General features: G+C 32.3%; 1 protein-coding gene across 2 annotated transcripts in view; it reads right to left on the bottom strand.

Moving 5' to 3' along the window:
- Positions 1-26,417, bottom strand: part of LOC118192343 (uncharacterized) — a 288,524-nt gene that overhangs the window by 4,647 nt on the left and 257,460 nt on the right. For both annotated transcript variants that reach the window (XM_035363282.2, XM_035363285.2), the window contains exons 21-22: positions 14,117-15,342; positions 8,116-8,195 (exon numbers count right to left, since the gene is read on the bottom strand). In XM_035363282.2, coding sequence (XP_035219173.2) covers positions 8,116-8,195; positions 14,117-15,342 — 1,306 coding nt within the window. The remainder of the gene's footprint in view (positions 1-8,115; positions 8,196-14,116; positions 15,343-26,417) is intronic.

Genomic DNA, 26,417 nt, shown 5'->3' with positions numbered 1-26,417 from the left:
CTGTGTTCAATGCCTCAGTAAAAGTTCCTGGCTGCTGGCTATACTTCCTTAAATGACTGAGTACGGGACCTAGTCTTTTACAGCGGGTTCCCACACTATTGAACAAATTCTGACTGCATGCAGGAGTGAAAGCAGATAGCAAACAAGCTTTCTTGCAGCTTAGTAGTAAATGATCAGAAGATCAAGATGTACTATTTTTACAGTGGAAGGCGCTCCTGGAAAGTTAAAATAATATAAACATTGTTGTGTAGTGTTTGGGGTTACAGCAAGCCCTTTCTTGCTAAATGCAACAATTCTGCATCATTTAAGTTACAAAAATATCAAACAGAAGAGTTGAAATTTACCATACCATCAAACAGAAGAGTTAAAATTTACCATAAATGCAAGTTTTTATATCAAAAACAAGTTACAAATATAATGCAAGAAATATGTTTTAATTTTCATTGTTGGTCTCAAACAGGAATTCAAGATGGGAATCAAAAGGTACTAATGAAGTATGAATTGGAATACTACCTCCGATGAAGTGAATGAACTCAACTGTGCTTTGCCGGAGACTTTAGTGAAATTACAAGAAAGAGTTACAAAAAGAAATTTACTTTCTGTAATCAACAGCATGTATGATCCCATCGGTTTTACATGTACAGCAATGCTGCAGCCAAAGCTCTTGTTACAAAAAGCCTGGAAAAGGAAACTTAATTGGGATGAACCACTCCCGGAGGATCTAGTGAAATGTAAGGAATGGTCAAATCACCTGTCTCTTGTTGAACATATTTCTATTCCCTGGCAGATATTGCCAGGAAAAATGCATGCTTACATAGTGAAAAGGAATCTGCCAGGAAAAATGCATGCTTACATAGTGAAAAGGAAGCTACAGTATTCCTACATTTAGTATCTGCAAAAGCCCGATGAACTGGCCTACTGTACCTAAAATGGAACTTCTCGGAGCTGCCATTGCATCAGGATTAGCAAAGTCTATTTTGGAAGATATAAATTTACCTTTAACAACATATTTTTGTACAAATTCTATGGTGGTACTGCATGGATAGCCAAGAAGGAGCCCTGAAATAACTTTGTTGGGATTCTCAAGAATTGACGAAAAATTTCAAGAATTGACAAAGAAATTCAAGAATTGACTAATAGCAGCTGCTGAAGACTACCTGGTGGACTTAAACTAACAGATTTACCATCTTGATCTTAGCACGGATTGCTGGAAAGGGTCCTTCATGATTAAGGAAACCTGAAATTACATGGCTTGTTACAAATATAGTTTTCCCAGAAGAAAGTTTACAAGAGAGAGAAAAAAAAAAAAAAAAAACTATCATGTGCCACAAATATTCAAGGAAGTGAGAAATTAGTTATAGATTGTTGCATTTCTCGAAATATTCTAAACTATTAGGCATGATTGTTTGGATAATTAGATTTTGTGACTACTTAAGAAAAGAGAAGATGAAAGTTTCTATATCTAAAACCAGTGATGAAATAGAAAGGGCCGGAACTGCACTTATCAAGTTGATTCAGAGTTAATGGTCAGTAGAAAACAAGAAGAAATAGGAAGAATCAATGAAGTCCTACAAAGAATGGAGGACTATTCAAGATGTAAACTCGGCTCATCTTTGGAGATGGTATTGATGATTTTAAGTACCCTATAGTTCTACCTGATCATACAATCATTCGATGTTTAATTGAGTATATGTACAGGTCATTAAGTCATGCAGGAGTACAAACAATCTTATCACACCCGAGATAAAGGTTTTGGATACCTCATGGGTGTAGAATTATTTGTGAGAATATATTTGGCTGCATTCCATGTAGGAGACATTCGTCTGAGGCCATAGTCACACAAGCAGCTCCACTTCCACCTGAAAGATTGCACAGAGTGGCCCCTTTTTAAGTAGCAGGTGCAGATCTAGGTGGTCATATTTTCCTTCGAGGAGGGGAAGGCCTGGATTGTCCTATTCATCTGCCCTGTATACCATGCGGTACATTTACAGTTAATAACTGCATCTGACGACAGAACCTTTTATTCAGTCTTTGCAAAGATTCATGGCTAGAAGAGGCAGAGTTTCAATCATCTACACTGATAATGGAACAAACTTCATGGGTACTTCAGAGGCTCTTCAAACAACAGATTGGAATGAACCTCTACCTTTATGAGAACTGACTTAAATCTTTATGTTAGATTACAGTTTTTAAGGAGTACATCAGTTTTATTTTGTAATATCTATATGTACAAGACAAAAGATGGGAGAATGTTGCATATCGATATTCATTGTTATCAGTTTTAGAATTCAGTTTTTATTTTGTATGTCACCACGACAATGAGATGTTCTATAATCTAAAGAAAATGTTTTGTGAGTAACTTGTGTAAGGCTTCTAAGTCAGTAACAATATATTAGTATGAAATGAAATATTTAGTTTATGACTATGTGTTCCTCTCCTTGAGGAGTTAAAACACTGTGTATTAACACAGATCTATAACTACCAGAAGTACTGCATTTTAATTTAGTAATTGAGAGTAAATCTAGAACTTGATTGAAATATTAAAAAACTGTATATTTAATGAGCGATGCAGTTGGAGCTACTGCAGTTTATCAGAAACCAAACAGTCGACCCAACTTATGGCTATTTTTTTGATAATTTGATAAATGACAGTAGAAACATGAGATTATGCTCAAATCAAATGGATTTTGTTGGATCATTACCATTTAAGCGTAGAAGCCTTTAGTCAAAAGTTTGTAAGTCGTACAAAGAAGCTGAACAATAGGTGTAAAGATTTTATGTATGAATTGCAGACAGACTACAAAACAGTACATTTGAGATCATAAAATGGTATGAAAATACTAAAGTTCTCCTGAAAAGAGTAAATGAATTAGGGACATATTTTGATGGCATGGTAAATGGATTAGAAGTTAATATTTTTGCTGAGCTAAAAGAACAAATGGTAGTGGATGAGACAAAAAAGCATGCCAGTGCCAAAACAAAAGGAATACACATAGATGAATAGAAGTGAAATTAAATCATTGCTCATGTTAGCAGAGAAGCTAGATAACTTCAAAATTGTGGGGCGAGATTTCAAGAAAAATGTAGACCCAATGAATTTAGAAAATGAGAGGAGAAAATAGTAAAGTTCTACTGAAGAGAGTAAATGCCATTACTCAATTCCAGACAAGGAAAGATTTTCCCCAACCAGAGAGACAGAATGAAAAGATGAAGGCGAAGTCAATAAGCATAATTTTTAGAAAATAAAGGGTAAACTAGCTTTCAAGTTAACAGGAGAGAGGGAGAACAGGGTCCGTAATTGATCACCAACCAATGGAATGATAGGTTCGGGGAGTGCACTGAGTATTTGTCAGAAGATTTAAAATCATTCACCATGAGTGTGAAATGTTAGACCCTATTTGTGAAAAAAACTAAGAACCCAGAAATTTCCTGCAATGAAAACTACGAGAACATTCACAGAATTAAATGGGAAATTAATGAGTCAACCAGTGCTCCATGTACCTGATTTTGTGAAAGAATTTGCAGTGCAGTATGATGCAATGCAGTGGCTTTAGAGGTTGTTCTATTATAACATACCAAACCGAATGCATCCTGTGATTTTATTTCAATAATAAATTCAGTCCTGCTGAGAGAAAATACAGCATGATTGAACTACAGCATAATGAATATACAGCATGAGTGTGAGACCATAATATATGCTCTAAATTAGCTGAGGTTTTACCTCGTTCAACAGCTTTTTATAATCCAAATGGGTCATTAGACTCTTACATGGCCAAATTCTCATTCTGATGCAAATCAAAGGTTACTAAGATGGTCTCTATGTATTTAACTACAAGATCAAACCTAGACCAGAACCTGCAAATAAAAATGTGGATGCACTTAGCAATCAATATAAGCATTAGCAGAACACGATTAACGAGTCGCTCTTTAGAAGTCAACAGACTAATGAATTTTTAACCACTCTAATTTAATTGTGTAAATGTTTAATGTGATAAGTAAATATGTTACCACAATGTTAAATTGTTAAAAGTTTATGCATTGTGAATGTAGTACCTATTCTAAATATGTATCATCTAAAATTTTGAAAGTACTCTGTATACAAGCCGAGTTTAGAAATGTATAAATAATACTTGAAAAAGATGAAGCAAATTTTGCATTTTTAGGTCAGAGCCAGTTACAATAGTTACTTAGCTTGAATTAGAAATGTTTAATTTTATATTCTTGCCTCAAGGTTTTTAAGCAGGAGTACTCTAGGATTGCATTACTGTTTATGTGTCATCATGACAAATTCTCCACTTGGTTGAGTAGGCTTAGAGCTTCTATATGATTTTAAGCGGTTTTAAAAGAACCATTGGTGAATAATCAGGAATGTTTTTACAACCAAATCTTGATGTCATGCCAGACATTCTATTGTGCAGCAGTATAAAAGGGTGAGCACACTCAACAAATAGAATTTCTTTCACTTCTTGAGATAATTGCTTACCTTGTGGAAAGGAGTTCCCAACAAGTCACATTAGAAGATAACTATGTTAAAGATGCATTTTGGATGATTTTTCATTAACAGCTTTCATTGTATTTTAACACAGAAATAAAAGTTTTCTGCTTTTAACTTCACATTCATTATTTTCATGATTACAATATTACAAGGTAAATGTGCATCTCCATATATAATAAAATTAACTATTATTTTTTGACATTTGTGTATTACGACTAAAGGCCACTAGAAAATATAACATCATAACGTTTATAATGTTTTGAATCATGGCTATACATATTCAGAAAAAAGAATACATATAATGACAATTTCTTTTAAATGAAAACTTTAAAATATAAACATTCTTTGCGAGTTAGGAAATGGAAATCAGAATATATCTCATTTAATTTTTCATATCTTAATGTCAATTGTGCAATTTAAGCATTTAGAACAATTTTATTCTTAATATGAGAAAATATTTAAAAAAATAATAACACTTTCGTTGATTGATTCCTGACAATTTGATTTATTAACCTGCATTAACTTTTCTTACTTCTCATTAAATTCTTTTGATATATTTAAAGCTATATATTCTTGCTTCTCATGAATATTTTCTCTTATATCCTGTAAAAAAGCTGCCCAGATGGGAAGTGGTTAGCAATTCTGATAGCTGTATGGAAGCACTTGGGTTCGAATCCCAAAGAACGAATGGATGTATTTTGTCATGCATTTATAGCAAGCAAAGGTGGCCCACCCGTTAGGTGTCTCCATAATAAAGAGACCACCGTTTCTGGCCTCAGCAATCACCAATGCCTATAAATGGCTAGAGCCCACCCTTGGGGGGAAATATTCTGTCAAAAGAGATTATATATATTCTTATATTAATTATGTATGCATAGTTTAGGATAGCAAAGCATACAAAGGCTAACTGCCTCAGGGAAGGGATTCTTCATAGAGGGTTTTTCCCCCCTTTTTTTCAGGGGAACAGCTTCTTATTTATGTTACATATGAAGAAAATCCTGAAAACACTGACTAGTTGATATAAAAGCCCATTTTAGCCCATTATAATCACTTTACGTATAATCACAGTTTTTGAATGTGAAGCTTTATTTTCTTTTTCTCTTCCTTGCAGTATCCAATTTCACGTACATGTCATATATAAAATTTAAAAACTCATTTGTTTCAAAAGGCTGTTAGCTTCAGCCCATTGCAGAGACTTATTACGTGATGACTTATCTACCTTTGATGTATTTAAAAATAATAAATAAAAATAATAATAAAGCAAAACCTTTATTTTTTCTTGCAGTTACATTTAGAAAGCAATATTTTGCAGAGGCACCATTGTATTCGAGACAGAACTGCAGGTGAAACATTTTCTTCAGCCTCATAAAATGCTATGGGTACATACCCACAACTGATTGCTGAGTGCAGCTGTTTTGGTTAGAAACCTCCCATTCAAACTAGTGCTCAAAAAAACATGTTTTTTGGAAAAGTTTTTTTATAGCATCGCTACATGTGATAAAGCTATTATGCTTTGCCAAATGGCAGCACATTTCTTTCAAATCATTCAGTTTTTTAATTAAATTTTAAAATATGCTTTCATGAATGACAACACACTGCTGTTACATCTCTAAGTCTGTTTATCAAAATTTAATCAAGTTTGTATGAAACATAAAATAAATAATCAAACAAATCTAAAATTGGGTGTTCAAGGCACACATGTTTAAGTGTAGAACCATGCATATTAAAAAATTTATTGGCTGTAGATGTCACTGTTTTTCCACAACGCAATGAATGGATGGAGCAAATGACTAAACAAAAAAATGCACACAGATTCTTCACTACTTTAATAATGAAGATTATATATTCAAATCATTTTGCTTCTGATATAAACGTATGTTCTAAAGTTAAAAAAACATGTTATTTATGAGAATGCTAATATTTATTTTTTTGGAAGTTATTCAGCAATTCATATGTGTGAACTAAGTAAATGATAATAAAACCTTGCATGCATATATTTTCCTATTGCTCCATCTACTTCCTATTCTTTAATTTAAACAATTAGCTATTCATTTGCTATAATTAAGCACAAAGGGGGTGGAGAACACGTACAAATTTCCTATAAAACAATACAGTTATATATAAAATTACTATTAATCTAGGATCTCATCCTTAATTCTAGATTTTGTAAGGCATGTTCTATTATTTTAAAGACTTATCTGTATCCCAGTGGAAGGAAAAGTTCTTGAAAAACTGATCTCTACAAAGCAAAGTTTGAGTAAGACCGTCTGATAACCTAAGATGTGACCAGCACTGGGGCCCAAAATTTCACCATTCATTTGTTGATATTTAAAAAAAAAAAAGAGAGAGAGAGAGGAACCATCACCAAAATATTTTATGATATTAAAAAATGCATTTTCCATGCTTGTGGCCTACAAATTAGCTTATTGCTTTAATTGTCCTTGACAAAAACTACCATTATTAAAAAAATCAGCAGTTAGATTCCTTATTTATTTATATACTTTTCCCATGGAATGTTGTAAATCAGAAAAGAAGGCCCTGATTTTTTTTGGAGGGGGAGAGGCATGCGAGTCCAATAGTTCTTAAACAACTGTAAACACCTGATAGTTGGAAATGGTGAAATCCATAAATGATTTTACACAAACTGCAGAAGCTAGTATGTAACACAAGGGTTACCTATTTTATAACTCATGTGAGCAGAGATAGACAATAACAAACATTCATCAGATTTCACCCACAGCCCAATATGACAACAAGCTTCGGTAATTACCATAAACACCAGAATGATACTAATGACAACTAAGATGCACAAGAAGATACACTGGAAATGATTACAATAAGAGTATAAATACATTACCTCATTTCTGCAAGACTTTATAAAAATTCTTCCTACTGATAAAATTTTTATTGGTTAAGATTAGCACAGAGATAATATGACTTACATTTATCATAAATGCTACAAAATATATGATGACTAAACAGAGGATTTGGGATAACTTCTCTTAATGTGATGGCAAAGCAAATAATAAAATATTAAATTTAATTATTAAAGATATTTATAATGCTCTTATTTACAACAATCAATAGCATTCATGACTACAATATTTGTGCAGGATGTATAAAATTTAAGTGTCCTGAATTTTCATACTTGGACACCATGATTCATCATTTCTCCAGTTTTGTAACTATTTCTGCATACACAATGATGATAATCATCCATAATTAACTTTTGAGTGTGATATTTTACAACAGAGCACTAGTCTCTCTCCTAATGTTTTACTTTCAGCCAAAAATAATCATTAATGCAGTTTTAATTGACTTCAATAAAAGCACAATACAAATACCTAAACCAAAAATCAGTTTTACCACATTTTAAAGTTATCAGCAGGTAATTGCTAAAGTAGACTTCTTCAAGCAAATACTCTATATAAATATAATAAATGGATTACAGTTACTTAGTACAGAAAAAGTTTGGTTACCAATTCAGTATATGATAGCGAATGCAAACACAAATATAGACTTTTCATAGTACAAAAAATAATGAAGTTATGCTTTCTCAACAATCAGTACTAATACTGAGCTTTGCATATGTTTGTACAACATAAAAAAAGTGATTTTACCTTTCTAAAATTACTTTCAAGTATTCATCATTACATTCCAAAATTTCAAGTGTTTTACTTTCCAGTTCAGAATGAGATGGCTGAAAAAAAAAAAAAAAAAACTGATTCAGTATACAAAAGTTTAATAATGGCATAAAAATATGCAGATAACTTTAGACCAACCATCCAGAAATTCAAGATGTAACATTTTCATCAAAGACTGTTTTTCCTCCACCTTTATTTGAAAGATGCATATGAAATTAATATGAAGAAAAGCATTCACTTCATTTAAGTGTCAGATCTGTTTACATGGTTGCCACTCAAACAGGAGAATGAAATTCCCCGACTTTTCCAGGTGTGTTTTAAGAAAATTCCAGTCTATCCGCGTAATGCACGTTGGCTGTGCTAAGAGGTAAATTCATTATGGTTCCACTTGAAAACACAAAAAAATTTGCCAATTACATATGACTTTACCCCCAAAGCATTACTATTATAACTTTAATCAGAGTTGTTTTCTCCACTAAAGCTTGAGCTTAGAATCTGCCCAATCTGGATTAAAAAATGTCCTTTTAATCCAGATTGGGATATTAGACATTTTGCAGCTAAATGAAAGAGAAAAATCTGTTTAATGACATTTTTAAATAAATTCATGTATTTTATATTCATTTAGCAGTATACATGAACAAAAAATATGTCCATTAAATTTTGTGATGGTATATCATCATACTACTAGAACTAGTTTCAGGATTATGGCAGAGAAAATTGCCTGAAATTTGAAAGTATTATTTACTAATTGTAAATAAACTTAAAGGGAAGAAGCAACATTAAATGATACGAATAACATTAAAATGAAGTTAATTACTGAAAAATTGAATTAGAATAATCAATGATATTTTGGCGAATACAGTTATATTAAATGGTTAGCCTAGGTGACTGATTACTATTTTTTTATTTTACTGCAAAACGACAAATAAGGCATTTATTAAAAAGGAAAAAAAAAAGTTTAAAAAATTTTGCGGAAAAATCCTAGTATACACTATGGCCTTGGCACGATTTTGAAAGTTGTTGCCAACACAAAAATGACCAGTTTACCGCTCATCATAATGTCAAAAAATCCTATGTGTACTGTACGTGGGGTTAGAATAGAATACATGGAGGCTATTCTAACCTCCATATTACCGTATATTAGGATTAATCCAATTTTGTTTTATACGAGAATATGTATTTTCTTTAGTTCAACATGCTCTGCACATGCAAGTCTCTCGATTCTCAAGGTTACTGGAAACTGGCTTTGCCTTTCTAAAAGACAATTTAATTGGAGTTGCAAAAATTGGTTCTATGCCAGTTGGCTGAATGATGCTCATGCAATGCATAATTCGCCAACAAAGTGATGGTTTTGTTTTGGGATCGCTGTATGAAATTCCCCGACTTTTCCAGATTTTGACTAAAATATTTCAATTCTCTGAATTTTTTGGTCAATTTTCGAATTTCTTGGCATTTTCCGGTTTTCCAGGTAGTGTGGCAACTCTGTGTGAAGGAAAGAGAGGACTGAAAACTACAGAATTTTTTTAAAAAATAAAGGAAAGGCATAATTAACTTTCTTAAGCCGGCAGTATAGCAGTTGTACCAAGAAAATGAGTTTCTTTAACGCCGGCTGTGGTACAACTGTCATACCAGCCAGTCCCTCAATATTTTAGAGAATTGTCTTTCTAGAGATCTCTGGGTGGTCCATTGTCGCTGCTCAGAATAGACGCTGGCTATGCAATGTTACACTCTTCTTATCAGTTTGGCTACATTTTGGCAAAAGCCACAGGTTTCGTCTCGCGCCAACATACTTGAAAATCAAATAGAAGCCATCTCTTTCTCAAACGTTAGAGCCCTGTCTCATAATTTTAGTGCTAGTTTTTTTAGTACTAACTTTTGCAATGATTAAAACATCAGCGATTTTGCACGCTGTTTAAGCTTACCAGATTTAATGCTTTTTAATCATAGCTCATAAGATTAGATTAATATTTTAGATTTAATGAAAAAATAGAAATAGGTAAAACTGCATTTATCGTTTATTTCCTTTTTATACTTATGAATAATAAGATGTTATTTTGACCCTTTTTTTCTGGAGTGCATAAAACCCTTAAGAACTGTTAACTCTTTCAAAGTGCTTCCCTTATGTAGGCAATTTTGTCTGATTTATCAGAACACAATTGCATGCGTAATACTTCTTGTGATTTTCATTCATTCAATGATTGATTTCAATGATTTCATTCAATGATTGCGTTGAATGATCTTTATTCATTGTAAATTAAATAAAACCAATTTTTCTTTAGACCTTCTTTTAGAATGGCATCTGCCGAAGTTTTTAAATATCATTAAAGCTCATGTAACTTCTACTAAATTGAATCAAAACATCAGTTACTTTGCATAAAATTTCGGCCAGTTTTATTTGCTGAAATTCTTGTACTCCCCAAAAGACAAAAGGAATTCAGACAAGTTAATAAAAAAATTATCTTTAAAAAAGAAATGTTATTTTGTCTGTAATAAGGTGTATGTCAAATTACTATTAAATGTATGAGAATTAGGATTGGATTATGGAAAAGCATGTGAACGCTATCTGCTTAAGGGGATGGATGCTTTTGTGTAAATCTTTTTAAGAGAAAATTGCTTGCATTTACGTTCCTGATGGAAAACTCCACATGTAATCAACCCGTTCTCTGGGTTTGATTGGATTAATTTTGTTCCCTTACTGAATTACATCAAAGCACACAGCAATTACCTGTGTAAAGGGAGAGGTGCCTTCGCGGAGGACTTTCTAAGGGCAGCTGGCTTGTACTTACGTTACACAAAAACCACGAATCCAACCCTTTACCTGGGATTCAAACCCGAGCGAGCTACAAGTGTTCAGCCACCTTTACCACTCTACTGAAGGGCCCGTAAAAAAAAATTGATAAAGAAAAAGTATTGAAATAACCAGTTTAATTTACTAACCTATATTTCTCAATCGGCAGTATATAAATTAGGCATATGAAGGGATTATTTGTGAATAAATAAGCTGCATTGAACTAGTCTTCACTATTTCATATTATGTTGGAATTATTGCATTTCAAAGTTATTGCATTTCAAAGATACTTTATGCAAAATTTGGCATAAACAGTTTTCTTAATTTTGCTTTGAAAATATTCCAGGGTAATCATTTTCATTACTGGAAGAAATATGAAAAACAGATTTACTACATTATAAGTGTGAACACCCAGTATGCCCTTATTCTTTTGAAACGTGAAAGATTACATTTTCTAAAATAAATTAGAAAATATATTATGTGCAAATAGAATATTCGATGAAAATAAAATAGACTTCAACCTTTGGATATAACGATGGTTTTAGACGAAATTTCTGCATATGAAAGGAAATTGACATACAATTCTTTATAAACATTTAAAACTGTACTGAAAAATACTTTTGAGGATTGCATGTATAGGTCAAAGATTTTTTTTTTTTCCTCTGCTAACATAAGCATAAGCCAATTTTACAAAGAAAAATTCTCGTGAAAGATGTACCTCCTTTGCCTGATAATCCAATGTAATGTTTGTTAAAGTTAAATGATGAAATGCAACCAATGTATCTCTGTATTTTTTTAAATTTTTTTTTTTATATTATAACAAAATTATCGAAAAAAGCAGATTTAAAGCTCTGTTATTGTTATGTAAAGCTTTATTATTGCTGTAAGTTCATCTCAAAATCTAATTGTATTGAATCTCATTCTAATCATCTAATAGTAATAAATATTATTAATGAATTTATTATTATTATTTCATTAAATTAGACATTACCATTATTTTGTTAATGAAAATATGTTATTAAAAACCACATTCCAACCTGCAGACTTACAAAGCTAGTTCATATTTATTATATTTTGTAAAATTTGTTTTCGTTTGCTAATTTCTAATTCGAAAATATGCGAATATAAATGAAGTGTGAAAACAAAGTTATAAAATTCACAAATTATTGCTGAAACTGATCAGAAATAGTAAATGAAATATAAACATTGCATACATTTTGTTTTCTAAATAGTGCAATATTTATTTAGAACTTCATTTAAACAAAAGCAAAATAATCATAGAAAAAATCGCAACAGCGTCTGCCAAATATGTAAATTTTACTGCATCCATGGAGGGGACTAACGACTTTTCTCATTAGGAAAATATCAAAGAAGGGGCAAAAGTATTTTGGATCGCGACGGCCTGAAGGCTATATTATGAGAATTTCGGCCCGGTTTTAGAAGGTTAATATGATAGGAATGACATCCCTCCTGTTTCCAAGAGAATTTAGGATATGCATTGATGCCTCTTTCCCAGCTTCAATACATGAATACAAATGTGTTCAAAACTAAGAGAATAAGCACATTTTTCTTAAATTCCATAGAAATGTTATACAGAATTTAACAAAGTCTGGTATAGATTCAAAGTAATAGGAGACACCAATTTATACCACAGAGCAATAAAAGAATCCATTAATGATCACGAGTACTGTTCATGAGAGCCGTAGTGTCCAGAATGGTGGTTGCAAAAACTGCACTTAAAATGAGGTTAATAGAGATCAGACACATTGGTCATACAGCAAGTCGTTATATTGTTAATAAGATGGTTCACAAGTCTGTTGAAACCATGCCCATTCCTTCACCAAACCAGCTCTTGGGCCGCTGGTTGATTCTTGCATGCAACTGGTAAACTGAAATAGCCCTCCCATTACCATCTAAGACATGTTCATTTCTGTCCAGGTCTGCAGATCTGGCGAGCCAATCCATCTGCCAAATATTCTCACCTTAAAGATATTTGTTCATTAATTGAGCCATACACAAACAAGTGTTGTCATCCAGTAAAAAAGAACTTACTGCTGAAAAGAACTTAAAATCTAGAAAAAAAGAACTGAAAAGTGTACATCAGAAAAGTTGTACATTAGACTCTAAGATCTCTCTACACTTCTCAGCAGTCAAGAGCCTCCCTCAAGCTCATGGAGTGGAATGGGGACTTTAACATAACACCCATTACCTCAGTGGTTTCTTGCTCTGATGATGGAGAAACAGTATCAGGCCATATGAAGGTATTCAGTACGTAAGCTGAATTTAGATTCATCATTGTGAAGAACTTAACCCACCGAAACTGTACCTATGGGACTATGCCAAACGACCTAAATAAAAGTTTATAAGTTCAAAGGAATTTGTGAGACATGAACAAAATATGCTCTATCAAAATGCTTTCTGTTATGAAGCTGTTAGGTAACAGTAGCCTTTGAAATTAAGGTTCCAGTAGAAAGGTCATAAGAAATATAACAGCCCTCTAGTACTGGCTGAAAGTACTAAATATCATCATCACTTTTAGATTCACTAGCTTTATCGATAAAGATCCAGTTCCTAGATATTGTTTTTGAAAATTGTAAATGACACTAGGAATTACACTAACCTCTTTTGTAACCTGAAAAAAAAAAGTGCTCAGCCTCCAATTACCACTAATTTGTCATATTAAATTAAAATTGTCATTAAAATAATAATCACATTTTAGGCATTGCTAAGGGAAGTTTACAATAAACACACAAAGCATATGTCTGCACTAAGAAAGGAACAATAAATGACTGCTTTTTAAACTTACCACTGCTGCAGTGTCACCTACATGTACAAGTATGATTACATATTTGACACCAATTTACATATTTGTGGTTTTATGAGTACAGAAGCTATTTCATTCTGCAGTCTAGAATATATTGACTGCCATTGAGTAAGATATTTTACTTCTGCCTATCCAAACAAAAAACTTCCAAGGCAGAAAATATGATTGTGGATTTTTAAGTCTGTCAAAATGTTCCTGGATAATTGGTCCTACATTGCAAACATAGAAAAACTGAATGCTCACAAAATATTTTATATTTTGCAGTTATATTTATACAGTATAAATTAACAATAAAATTATTAAATATTATTTTGTTAAGTATTTAATAATTTGAAATATTTTAGTAATAACTACAGAAAGCTTACTTGTATATTTTCCCCTCTTTCCAAAGCTGAATGCAAAGGATTTGCATTAGCATCCTTAAAAACTGGTTGTTGAATTAGACTGATTTCCTCTAAATTAGCACATAATGGAGGAATCTCCTGCATTTTTGCACAAGTAATATTGTGAGAATTAGTGATGTGGGGATGTGGTAAAACAGGAAACTGGTTAGCTCCAGAATATCCTGAAGCAACGGAGCTACATGTATCTACAGTACAGAAAATATTCTGAGTGCTATGACCACCAGATACTACATCTGCAGGTATTTGTATACCACTTAGGGTAACATTTAAATCACTGGTATTTGAAAGACTAGGGCAGTATCTCAAAGGAGATACATATTCTGACATAGGCACATTTATGCAATCAAAAGCAGAAGGTGGCTCATGCCTTGTTATCAAAGCCTTGGAATCAGCTGTCTTACCTAAATCATTGCACATTATACTTTGACCAGAATCTGAAATTACTTGGGGATAAGACTTTCCAATATCAGATAAACTCTGATTTAAATCTTTCAGCTCATTTGCCCCAAGAAGTTGCTTTTCACAGTCTTCACTCTGAAAGGTCTTTGACTCTTCACTAGTACCATGAGCTGTAATTCTATTTATTTCTCTATTTTGTGCAGGACATATTATATTTGATTGCGGAAGAGAGATATTTGATGCATTGTTTTCAATACTGAAGGTATTTTTTGTATCATTATCTTTAATAGACTGCTCTTCAGATACAATATTATCAGAAATGCTTCGAATCAAGAGCATTTCAGGTGGATGTACAACACGAGTAATCATTTCAGTACCAGAAGACCCAAGAGCAGGATTACTACAGGAATGCTGAAGCAAACTATTTTGTTGAGAAATTTCCAGTGACTTTTGCTCTTGGGAAGACACAATGCTAGATGACACATTTGCATTTGAACTGCAAGTACCTTCCATAATCTGCGAATCTTTTTTAAGAACTTCATGTACAGAAGCTTGCGCCAAGCCAGTAGTAGTAGCTATTTCATCAGCAACACGTGTAATCTGAAAACGCCCTTGTTTTTTCACAGTAGCCTCAGTAGTTACTACTGCAGAAATTGAATTATTAACAGATTCAGAAACAGAAGAAATCATCATTGGCTGACTTTCAATTACAGGTGTCACTTTAAAACGAGAGAAAGCAGGTACACTTGATGTGTCAGGGATAACAACATCAGCACAGCTGTCACAGCCTAAAAGATAACAATTTTATATTAAACGAAATTTGTAAATATTATTTCATGTATAATATTTCACACAGCTACAAATATAACTTATGAAAGATAAAAATTAACAAAATTTTAATCTCCTTTGAACAGCTAATTTACCACCAAAAGTTTAACAACACAATATTTTTTCATAATTTTTATCTGGGTAAATTAATTAATTTGAATTGGAATAATCATTATATTAAAGATATTATTTTGCATACAAGAAAAGTCTTTTAGATTAGATTTCATTTTAAGAATCATGAAGTATTTCACTGAGAGCTAAATACGATTCTTAATTAGAAAGAGAACATTTTTAATTTATCACTACAAAATTAGAAAATATCACCAGAAAATAAATTAAAAAAAAAAATTTCCAAGCCTAAATTTAAATCACATTTGATAATCTAAATAATAAAGCTTTTATATATAAACATTTAGAACTAAGTTCAAAAACATAATGAAGGAGGTAGAGGAGCATGTTTTCACATTGAACCGTTCAACCAATCAAATAACAGCATCCAACAGTTTGACAATGAAGGGGAAATACATATTAAGTAGCAAATAACAAAGTATTTAAAACCTGAATTTTTAACCATATATCTGAAAAGCATTTTCACTATGAAATGCTAATTGATCAACAATAATATAAATAATGTATTTTGTGATTTTAAATTTTGCTTTATCAAATATTCATGAGTAATATAAAGCATGTTTTTTAAAAAATATGTACATTATACATACAAGATTAAAAATTGAAGCTTGTACGTATGATAGTTACCTTATACGTAAATATTTTTATAGGACTTAAATGTATTCTGAGATGCAAAAATAAATATCAGTATACGCATGCACATATATGGCCAATTAGATAAATAAAAGATACTGGAAATTCATCAAGATATGTTTCTGTTGATATTTTCTACGGATTATACATAAATTTATCTATTAATTATTAATTATCACTGTAAAAATTAATTATTCCTATAAATTGCTATTAATGAATTACCCTCTAAATATGCTTGAAAATACAGGGTTCGTACACATTTCCTTACATAAAAATTAAGGACTTTTAAGGACCATCAAAGGAAAAATTAAGGACCTATCAGCAAACAAAAAAACGAATAGAATAAAGCAATTATCCATACAACCGACTTCATGCTTGTAATTTCTCTTTAAGAAACTGACAGAAGTGTGTACTATGCACTATTATTAAATTCAATTTAATACTTACCATAAAACAATTTTGAAAATTAAGCTAAAGTTATGAAGTTCATAACATTAAATAAGGAACATAATTTCTTGAAAAACATGTATAAGTGTATTTTACACTAATAACAGTCACTATTTTAGAGATTTAATGATTATTATTTAACTTATTTGATATTTATTTAAACACAGTCAACTACTATTATAATCACAATGTAAGAATATTTTGCAGATTAAAATAACTGATTTGTAAACATACAATTTATTTCCTTGGTTTTTTGAAAGATACTAGAATAATAAACTGTACAATAAAAGATACAAACATTTGCGCTTTTTTTAAATCTGAAATCTTTTCAGCTATTTTAACATCTAATTTATTTATGCCTATTTCCTTTTCTTTAACTATTCTTCTAAGTTCATTTGCTTTGATAAATAAATCAATGTTCCTGCTGGTCTCAGCTTCATCTGCTAAAGCATCTACTTATTCATTTATATCTTTGATGTCCCTTTGAAGAAATTTTTTCTTCTGCTTCATATAATCAATTTCTTCTTCAATAATATTTCTTTTCCTCTTTGAATTTTCAGATTTAGTTAAAGATTTTTGTTCTTCTAAATACTGCATATATTTAGACCTTGCAGAAGCTGCTGCTGATCTCATTTCTTTATTAATTTCGATATTAAGAACACCTCCAGAAAATTTTATGTAATCAAATACTGTGCATTGAAAAATGTATGATGAGTCACTTAAATTTTCAATTTCAATTGCTTTATTTACAGAGAAGCCCCTTTCCACAGAGACCTGTCCATGTGACAAGATAAGAATCATTTTCACTATTTACCATACTTTTGAATAGTGAAAATCATGAAAATAAGAAGTGAGAAATGTGTCAAGAGAAAGATTTGAGGATCAAAAGTAGAAAATTCATGTAAATTTGTCTTAACTACTTTGTCTAGAAACTCTCCAAACTGCAGCAGAATTTAATCACAATCATCTTGTAAAACTCGTTTATTCCGCATTAATACCGTTAGAACTATTTTCATTTTGTTCTGGACTTTTAACCATCAATCGCGGGTCTATACAAGATGCATTTCGAATAAGGGGATAATTTATTGGACATTTAGACATTAAGTGTTGTACCATTGTTAAGACACATTGTTGACCTTCTTGTTTCAATGCAAAACTTTCAGCTTGTGAAATGTCCTCCTTGCAGCATTTATCATTCATTAACTGCTCAGCAATGAATCCCAAATAAACTTTACTTTTATCATTATAACAATTTGGATCATTAAAATTAAATTTATAAAGATTTTCTGCTTTAGTTATTTTTGAATATTCTAGTTTCAAAATTTTAAAGTGCTGAAAGCAATCATTTACAAGTTTTAAGATATCTTCAGCAAAAAAGGGAATAAGTGGTTTATCAATTTGATAATATTCAAGGAAAGGCAATAATATTTTCGACAGAGAGAGAAAACAATTTAATTTTATAAGAAAAGTTTTATCTTTAGTTGCCTCCAAAATATTTGAGAAGGATTTCGATGAATTTTTTTAAACTTCCCCATTTCAACTTTTTTAATGTACAGTAGCAAGTCATCCCATATTTCAATGGCTCTTTCAACTGCTAGGACATTTTACAACCATCCGTAAAAGCAGAACTTCACAGGTAGCTTTTTTAAGCCAGATATACTTAAAAAATCTTTAAAAATTTAATATAAGGAGGATAAGAATGATAGAATGTCCCAGCCAGTGGATGACATCCCATGCTTGAAAGCCTTGTTAAGAATGTGTAAACCGCATGTCCCTAATGTCAAGCATTGAATGTTATATTCCTTTGTCAAGTCCTGTTGCAATAAATCATAAAATTTCCAGTTTACTGCAGGACCATCCATCGATATTTGTAAGAGTTATGACAAGTCTAGTTTTTCAACACATTCATAATATTTGGATAAAATAATTTCACTTGTTGTATGCCCTATAAATGCAGAAGTAAGGTACTGAGTTTTGACCTTATTTTCGTGATGCCAGTACCTCACATGAATATCTAGTTACTTCTTTTGATTTGTCAGATTAAGAGTCTCATCAAATAGCAATGTAAAAAACTCAGCATTTTTACAATGCTTTAGTAACAAAGTTTTAAAATAAGGGCCAAGACCAAAATAACAGATATAAGGACATTTCTTTTCACCACATGAAAACTGTTTTGCAATGGAACTATCCGGGAACATTTTAGTGAATAACAGCCCAATATCATCGCACGATTTAAAAGAATAGTGGCTTTTGATGCACTTAAAAGCCCACAATATTTCTGCATCTGTAACTTCAGATTTGAAAAGAAAAGAATTGATTTTATTATTTTCTACACTTATTGATGTTGAATTAGCAGTTACAGCTTTTCCTGAAGTAGATGGTTCTTCTAACTTGACAAAATTCATGATACTGTTAGAAGAAACTCTGCAGTTGAGAAGGGAAAGATGTTTTGCACCTAAAAGGGGCATTACATGCAAGGCATTAGTAAAATTAAGTATTGCATATATATGTATATAATGTATGTATATATATATAATAAGAAATGTATACTGAAAATATATATATATATATATATATATACAGTACAAAGTCCGAGATCCGGACATCCAATATCTGGAATGATCTAAAATCCGGACCTCAAAGCCACCACCAACCAATTTTTTAGGGCTTTTTTTGGAGGGAAGGGGTATGCTTTATGCATGCGCATTAGATTTTTTTCCTCATCATAAAAAAACATGCCGGAAATCCCGATTCTTAATCTCAGTTTGGCGCTAAATAAAATATCTCATTATTGAAGAAATAATTATTTTAGCATAAATTTGTGTGATTAGTAACTTGACTCCATAGCTGCGTATCTGCTTGGCATAATCTCAAAACGAAACATTTGTTAATTTTACGCCAACTAATATTTTATATCCTTGATGACGAAATCGCGAATCATTATTTATTGTATTTTGCTTTCATCACCACATGTTTATCAACGGATGACAACTTGAGTGATGACTCATGCAGCGACGCCAAATAACAGAGTATTATCCAAATACAGATTTAAGTTTAATGCGCTAAAATGTTGACAAGGGGAGATTTAAGAGAAATTTCTTTCCTTATGCTAAAAATAGATTTTGTTAATGATACTCATAGGACAAACGATTATATTTAGTGCTATTTGAATTAAGAATAACTGATTTGTTATTCACATAAAGCCAGAACCAGCACCAGAGCTCGCATGGCCGCACCAGGCGACAGAATTTAGGGAAGTTAAACAGAAGTTTTTCATTGCGATTACAATGCCCCAATCATCAATCAATTAACGGAGGGCGAAATCTGTAGTATGGTTCTAAATCCAGAAAATACAGCTACCGATAGTGAAGAAAGTAACAGAGAGGTTACTGAACGAGAAAAAATTTTGATTGTCAAGTTATTCAGAATTCTCGACACAGCAATTACAGGACTTGAACAATGGAACTTAATAACTGAACAAGAAATTATATGTCTATAGTATTAGTCTAAAGTATTAGCAGAGAAAACAAATCAAACAACTCACATTAAAAGAAATGTTTAATAAAGTAAACATAAAAATATTAAGCTCTTTTCTTTTGTAAATTTTGATACCCTTTAAATCATAAATGCTTCATTATTTCATAAATCACAATTTCATATTTTCAATTTTATAATTTCTACGTGCCATCTTAGGAGATTTAAAATGATCTAATATCCGGAAAAATCTCAAATCCGGGATCGCCGAAGTCCCGACGAGTCCAGACCTCGGACTTTGTACTGTATAAATATATATATTCCATATTATATATATAATACGGAATGTATATTTTCAGTTAAACTTTTACCCAATAACTTTAGTAATTCATGAAAGTTAATTTTGCATCTAGTTAATTCAGGAAAATTAGTTTCAATTAGTTGTTTTCAGCTTTAAAAATATTAAAAATTTTTTAATTAGGTAGTTGTTTTCAACTAATAATTGTATCGCCATTAGCAAAAATAATGCATTACTATTAACAGCATAGGATTAAACCAAATACTTAATTGTCTATTGAAGCTTCAAAACGTATTTCCGAACTTCACTTTTTCTCGGCTAGCGTTACCGAATTTGCCCTTGGCGACCTAAAATCGAAATCGATAACAGACCATCTGCAGAAATAAACTCATAATCCCGATATCCCAAGCATATAGTATGTGCAAAACAGAATAAACTCCGTAGAAGGTGATAAAAAATTAACTTATGGCTTAATTGAAACAAACACAGAAATTAAGCTAAGCAAAACCGTGTAAAAACAAATTGAAATGATAAAACGAAACTTAATTTTCATGTGAATTTTCAGCGCTGACTCTCCCATTCTAGAAATTTCAATTTGTTTCAGACAAAGACCACATTTAGCTTTATAAGGATTGTCATCCATCAATATCCAGTCTTTGTAGTCAGCTTGATGAGGCCACAGTTTATTGAAAATGCACTTTCCAGGCATCTCGTTCCTATTGGCGTCGGAAGGGTTGTGGCCTTCCAGGTTGGGACTGCTCTAATTTTGGCAAATATTTTCAGAATCCCCTCCCTTTTTTTTCTCAAGCACCTTCATCATCACTTCCGCCTCTTGAAGAACTTCCGGCTTCACGCTTTCGTCACAATCTGCCTAAATTTATGGATAACACCTGTTTCGAAAGATTGGGTGAATAGCCAATCAGACACCGATACTTTCGTTCGAGTAGCTTTTTTTTTTTTTTTTTTTTTTTTTATTGTTTGCAACGCAAATCCGCCAACAGATTGGTTATGAGCCGTGTAATTTTAATTCCATATTCATGAGAAATCGCAATTCACACTGAGAATGGCAATCATTAGAAATGATAAGAAATGTCAAATGAGCAAAATTAAGGACCGTTTATTCTTGGCCAAAATTAATAAGGACTTTTAAGGACCAAAAATCATTTTTGAAAAAATTAAGGACTTTTAAGGACCATACGAACCCTGAAATATTTTAAGAGGACATATTTTTGACCATGTCTGTATTTTGGATGTATGATGCCTTCGTGAAGCCATTCGTTTGACCTCCCCTTCTTCGTTCAGCTAAAGTTTAGCATCAGTATTCATTTACCATCAAACAAAAATAAGTCAAAGAATTTACTCGCATACATTTTAAACTAAACTGAGACATTTAAACAAATGAATACACAACACATAGAACAAATATACCAGTTAAAAATTTATAAATTACTGTCTGTCTACTACAAGAACAGCTCCCGCCACGGTGTTTGACAGGTGGCGGTCGCTATAGCAACAGGGCTAGTATATTTCAAATGGGGATAAACCAAGGGTTGCTTTATTGTTATTTTGTTTTTGGCGACTGTTGGCTGAAGGGAAGAGAATTTATCATTCGTCTTCTCGGTTTCATTCCAGCTGCATGCATCTTTTCTTTCTTAAGCATTATATTATTACTATTAGCTATTTTTATTCTCGTTGTTATATCTTTTGTACTGGTATTTGTTCAAATTTGCTTCTATTTAGCTTGATTTTCGTAGTGCTTTGTTAATCGCCAATTTTTTAAAATGCCCTTCCAATTTAAACGCTTGCCTGATTATCCCGAGTTATCTCGGGTTCATATATATTGCAGTTAATTATTATCTCGAGAAAACTCGGGCGAAGCAGAATTTGTTAGTACGATTTCTTTTATCATGGTTTTACTCAGTCTGGAGGAAATGAAAGGAAATATTTAGCTTTGATTAGCAGTTTGCCAAATTTTGTTGGTTGCGTGGTTCTTTTGAAGGGACTGGTCACGTGTTTCCCTATTGTATAGTATACGTTGGCTTGTGGATTAGTAATGTATAAAGAAGGATGCATGCATTGGGGAAAAAAAAAAAAATATTGGCGATGATGAAAGATAGCGAAAGCGATGATTTTTCAGATAGTGATTATGAAAAGGTTGGGGGGGGGAAATCAAATCCAATGAGACAGTGTACCCATGAAAAGAGATTCCAGCGGTAAGCCAGTAAGAAAAGAGACCAGATACCAGTGTAGAACATCAGGTATCACTCTGGGTTGTCCCTTGTTTCAAAAACTATCATACAAAGATTAATATTTAACTTTTTTTCGTTTGCCCGAGATAACTCGGGATAGTAAACTAATATTAAAAATAAATGCTTTTACACCTTCAAAAAATTAAAAATTCAACTTAAAACCTACATATTTTGGTTTGTTTCATATTGTTGTATTTAATAACAAAATAAAAAAAAAAAAAAAAAGTGAAGATTTTTTGCAATTTTTTTCAAAAAAATTTGTAAGGGAAGCGGTTAAGAAAGGTCAAGCTTTAAAGTCTCAGGCATGTCAAATCGTGTACAATGTGGCAGAATTTTGCTCTTCTGAAGCTTCGGCGATCCCTTTAGTAGTTCCTCTTCCTCAAGTTTTGAAGAGAACATCGCAAGCTACTGGAGCATCAGAGAATACAATTAAAAAAACTAAGCACAAAATATCAACAATGGGTGAAACGAAATTTCTAAATACACATGGAAAGAAACATAAAAGCCCTGCTAATCATAAGTGCAAAATTGACGATTTTGACAAATGTGTTATGTGGCAGACAAAACAAAACTTTTACATCAAAGGGAAGAAAGTGTTATCTGTGTGGAAATTACTGCCTGTCTTGAGGCAAAAAATAGACACTTTGTGCAAAGTTTTGTGTACAATGAATTTTCGCTGGAAGAAAAGCATTGACAAAAGAAAAATTCTTATCGAAAGACCTCACATTGTATTTTGGAGGAACAATTATTTACACAAAATGAGGAAACTCAGGGCAAGTGAACGCAACATCATTTACATCGATGAAACGTGGATTGACAGCAATTTAGCTTTTAAGATATGTTGGCAATATGATATGGCTTTGGGCACACAGATAAATGTCAATTCAAAAAATAGACTGATTTTTGTCCATGTTGGCTCTTCTGCAGGATATTTTCCAGGTGCTCAACTTATATATAAAGCATCAGCTCAAAGCAGGGATTACAATGGGCAAATGAACTATGGAAATTTTGAAAAATGGTTGTTGGAAAAGCTTCTTCCAAATTTACTACCTCAAAGTAATAATGGATAATGCTTCATATCACACAAAAATTGAAGATCCGACACCCACGAAATATGCTACAAAACAAACAATGGTAAATTGGCTGATGAAGAAAATGATATGCTGTGATCCCAAAGTGCGAAAAGCGGAACTGTTTAATTTAATAGAATGCAATCGTCCTAAAAAAGTAATCTATGAAATTGACAACATCATAAACAGTGGCGGCTCGTAGCTAAAATTAGTGAGGGTGCTGTTGTAAAAAAGTTTAACCTTTGTTTTAAGATTGTGTAAAAGGAAACAAACATGTATAAAAAGAAAATTTATTTTGAAACATCCTGAAAGCTTATGAGGAAAAAAATTAAACATTTCTTAATTACTTTAATCTAAACTGTTACAGTTCCATCTATATTTATTTATTTAAAAATGAAATCCAATCTTCTTGTTTTAATTTGCGCAAAAAGATAAATAATTTTCTCCTTGATCTCTGGATGACAACTGAGGAAATTTTTCTTTATTGAAAGCAATGCAAGCGCATTTAGTCTTTCCGAATTCCTAGTGCTTCTTAGAAAAGTTTTCATTCTTTTCAATGTTGAAAAGCAGCGTTCTGGCTCTGATGTAGTCATGGGGACTCTCAAGAGAATTTTTATCAGTTTCGTAATTTCACTAAGAACATCATCTAGATTATTTTCGAAGATAAATTTCAGTAGCTCAATTAATTTGCAATATCCATGGATATCAGACCTGCAATAGAATACTTTTAGTTCAGTTTCAAGCTTTTCTTTGTCAATCATTGGATATGCTGCTGCAGTGGCCAGTACTATTTCTTCTGTAAAATGTTCATTCCTAAAACTAGTGAAGCATTTCTTGTTAAACAATTTAGCAGCTGCTAAGTGTTTAGTGGAAGAATATCTGTGCATTCTACCAATACATAGTATAAAATCACATATTTCCTTAGCTTCTGCCATCAGTGCCTTTTAAAAATTATCACAGTACTTTGAGTTTCTTAATTCTAAAATAGCAGTTTTGAAATTTAACTTTAAACACACTAATTTCTCTGCATTGCATTTAGTTGTATATTATTTCAACATGAGGCATAATTTGATAAAAAAAGCTCTAATCAAAACTAGAAATTATCATCATTTAGATATTTTAAAATTCCTGTCGCTTTTGCAATAGTTTGATCTGTATTTGATGTTGATTGAATTTCAGTAAGGCAATTTTTTAAAGCTTGCAAATTTTCATGAACTCTGTCTATGGTCCGTATGATGAAGATCCACTTTGTGGAGGAATACGACACGCGCGGAGTAAAAAGAAATCACGTTCTCAACAACACGCAAGAATTTTGGCACTGCAAGAGCGACAGTGCTTTCTCTCTCTCTGGCTCGGCGTGCTGTTTTCTAAGTGCGCATGCGCAGAACAGCCAAATACCATGTTGCTGGAACTCTGAAGCATGCAGTTCCAAACAAAGACTTGCGTACTTTTTCACAAACTGGAAGATGGCTACTGATATTAAGCTTAAGGATCATGTATTGTAAAAGTATAAAGAAAGAATTAAAGACTAAAGGGCACACTATATTAAATATTAAAAATTATAAGTGGAAATAGGGGGTGCTGCAGTTCCACAGTGCCCATTACGAGCCGCCACTGATCATAAAAGAAAATGGCATCATGTTGTGCGTCTGCCTCCTTACCACTGTGGTCTAAGAACAATTGAATATGTTTGGTCATCAGTTAAAAGACTGATCAGGGAAAGGAATGTGACTGGGGACGTAAGCTTGGAAAATTTGAAAAATTTAACACAAAAAGCTTTGGATGAAGTCACATCTCAAGAATGGCAGGCGCACTGCAACCACGTGGAAAAGAAGAGATAGTGGATGAATTAATAATTCAAACTGGCAGCAGCTATTCTGATTCTTATTCAGAAGAATTGACAGTGATTCAGACGACTTTTCAGATGTTATACCTCTATAAAGTTCCTCCACGAAAGCAGCCTTCTTCTTCATCTGATAGCTCTCTCAAGTTATGAGGATATTTCTAGGTTCAGTATTTTCTTTGCCACTATGTAAATGAAAGACTACCAAAAGTGGGCAACAATGAGCCTTCGGCAGAGACGAAAGCCCCCTTGTGGATAATAAAGAACACCGCATGGTTGCTTCATTTCCCATTACTGTGCTCTTGGGAACCCACAAGCCATACGGTATAATTTGCTTAAAAAATAATTTTTAATCTTTCATGAAAATTAAATAAGTTCCGTTTTATTATGAAAGTATTAATACAAAATTATGTTAATGCAACAAAGCTCACTGCAGTTATAAAAGCCAAATTTTGTATAATTATATAAATTTTGTATAATTTTAAATATAAAAGAGGTAACTGGGTAATTTAAGAGACCTTAATTTTGTTCTGATTTTAACATTTTATTGTGTTATTAGCTATTACAGTGTCTATCAAAAGCAGCATAATACATAAATGGGCACTGGTAATTAAGAGGCCCACTAGCGGCTGATCGGTAAAGTCACTGAACACTAGTCACTCACTGAGTTCGGTCTGAAGTTTGAATTCTGTGAACGGGCTGGCTGCATGGGCGTTTTCATAGTTTTCCCCATGTGTAATGTGTATATGAGCCAGTTCCCTTAGGAAGCCCTCCACGAAGGCATCCCTCCTCTTAGGCTGGGCTCCCTGGAGGCTTTCCGTGATCATATAACCCAACCCAAACCACTGGTAATTAAGGTAAAAGCAGTTTTGATTTTAATTCACCTTTGCTT

The sequence above is a fragment of the Stegodyphus dumicola genome, chromosome X1 (genome assembly GCF_044657685.1).
Source record: "Stegodyphus dumicola isolate Sdum_Otavi_A_Nest chromosome X1, ASM4465768v1".
Taxonomy (NCBI): Eukaryota; Metazoa; Arthropoda; class Arachnida; order Araneae; family Eresidae; genus Stegodyphus; species Stegodyphus dumicola.
This window is presented reverse-complemented; position numbering and strand designations above follow the sequence as displayed.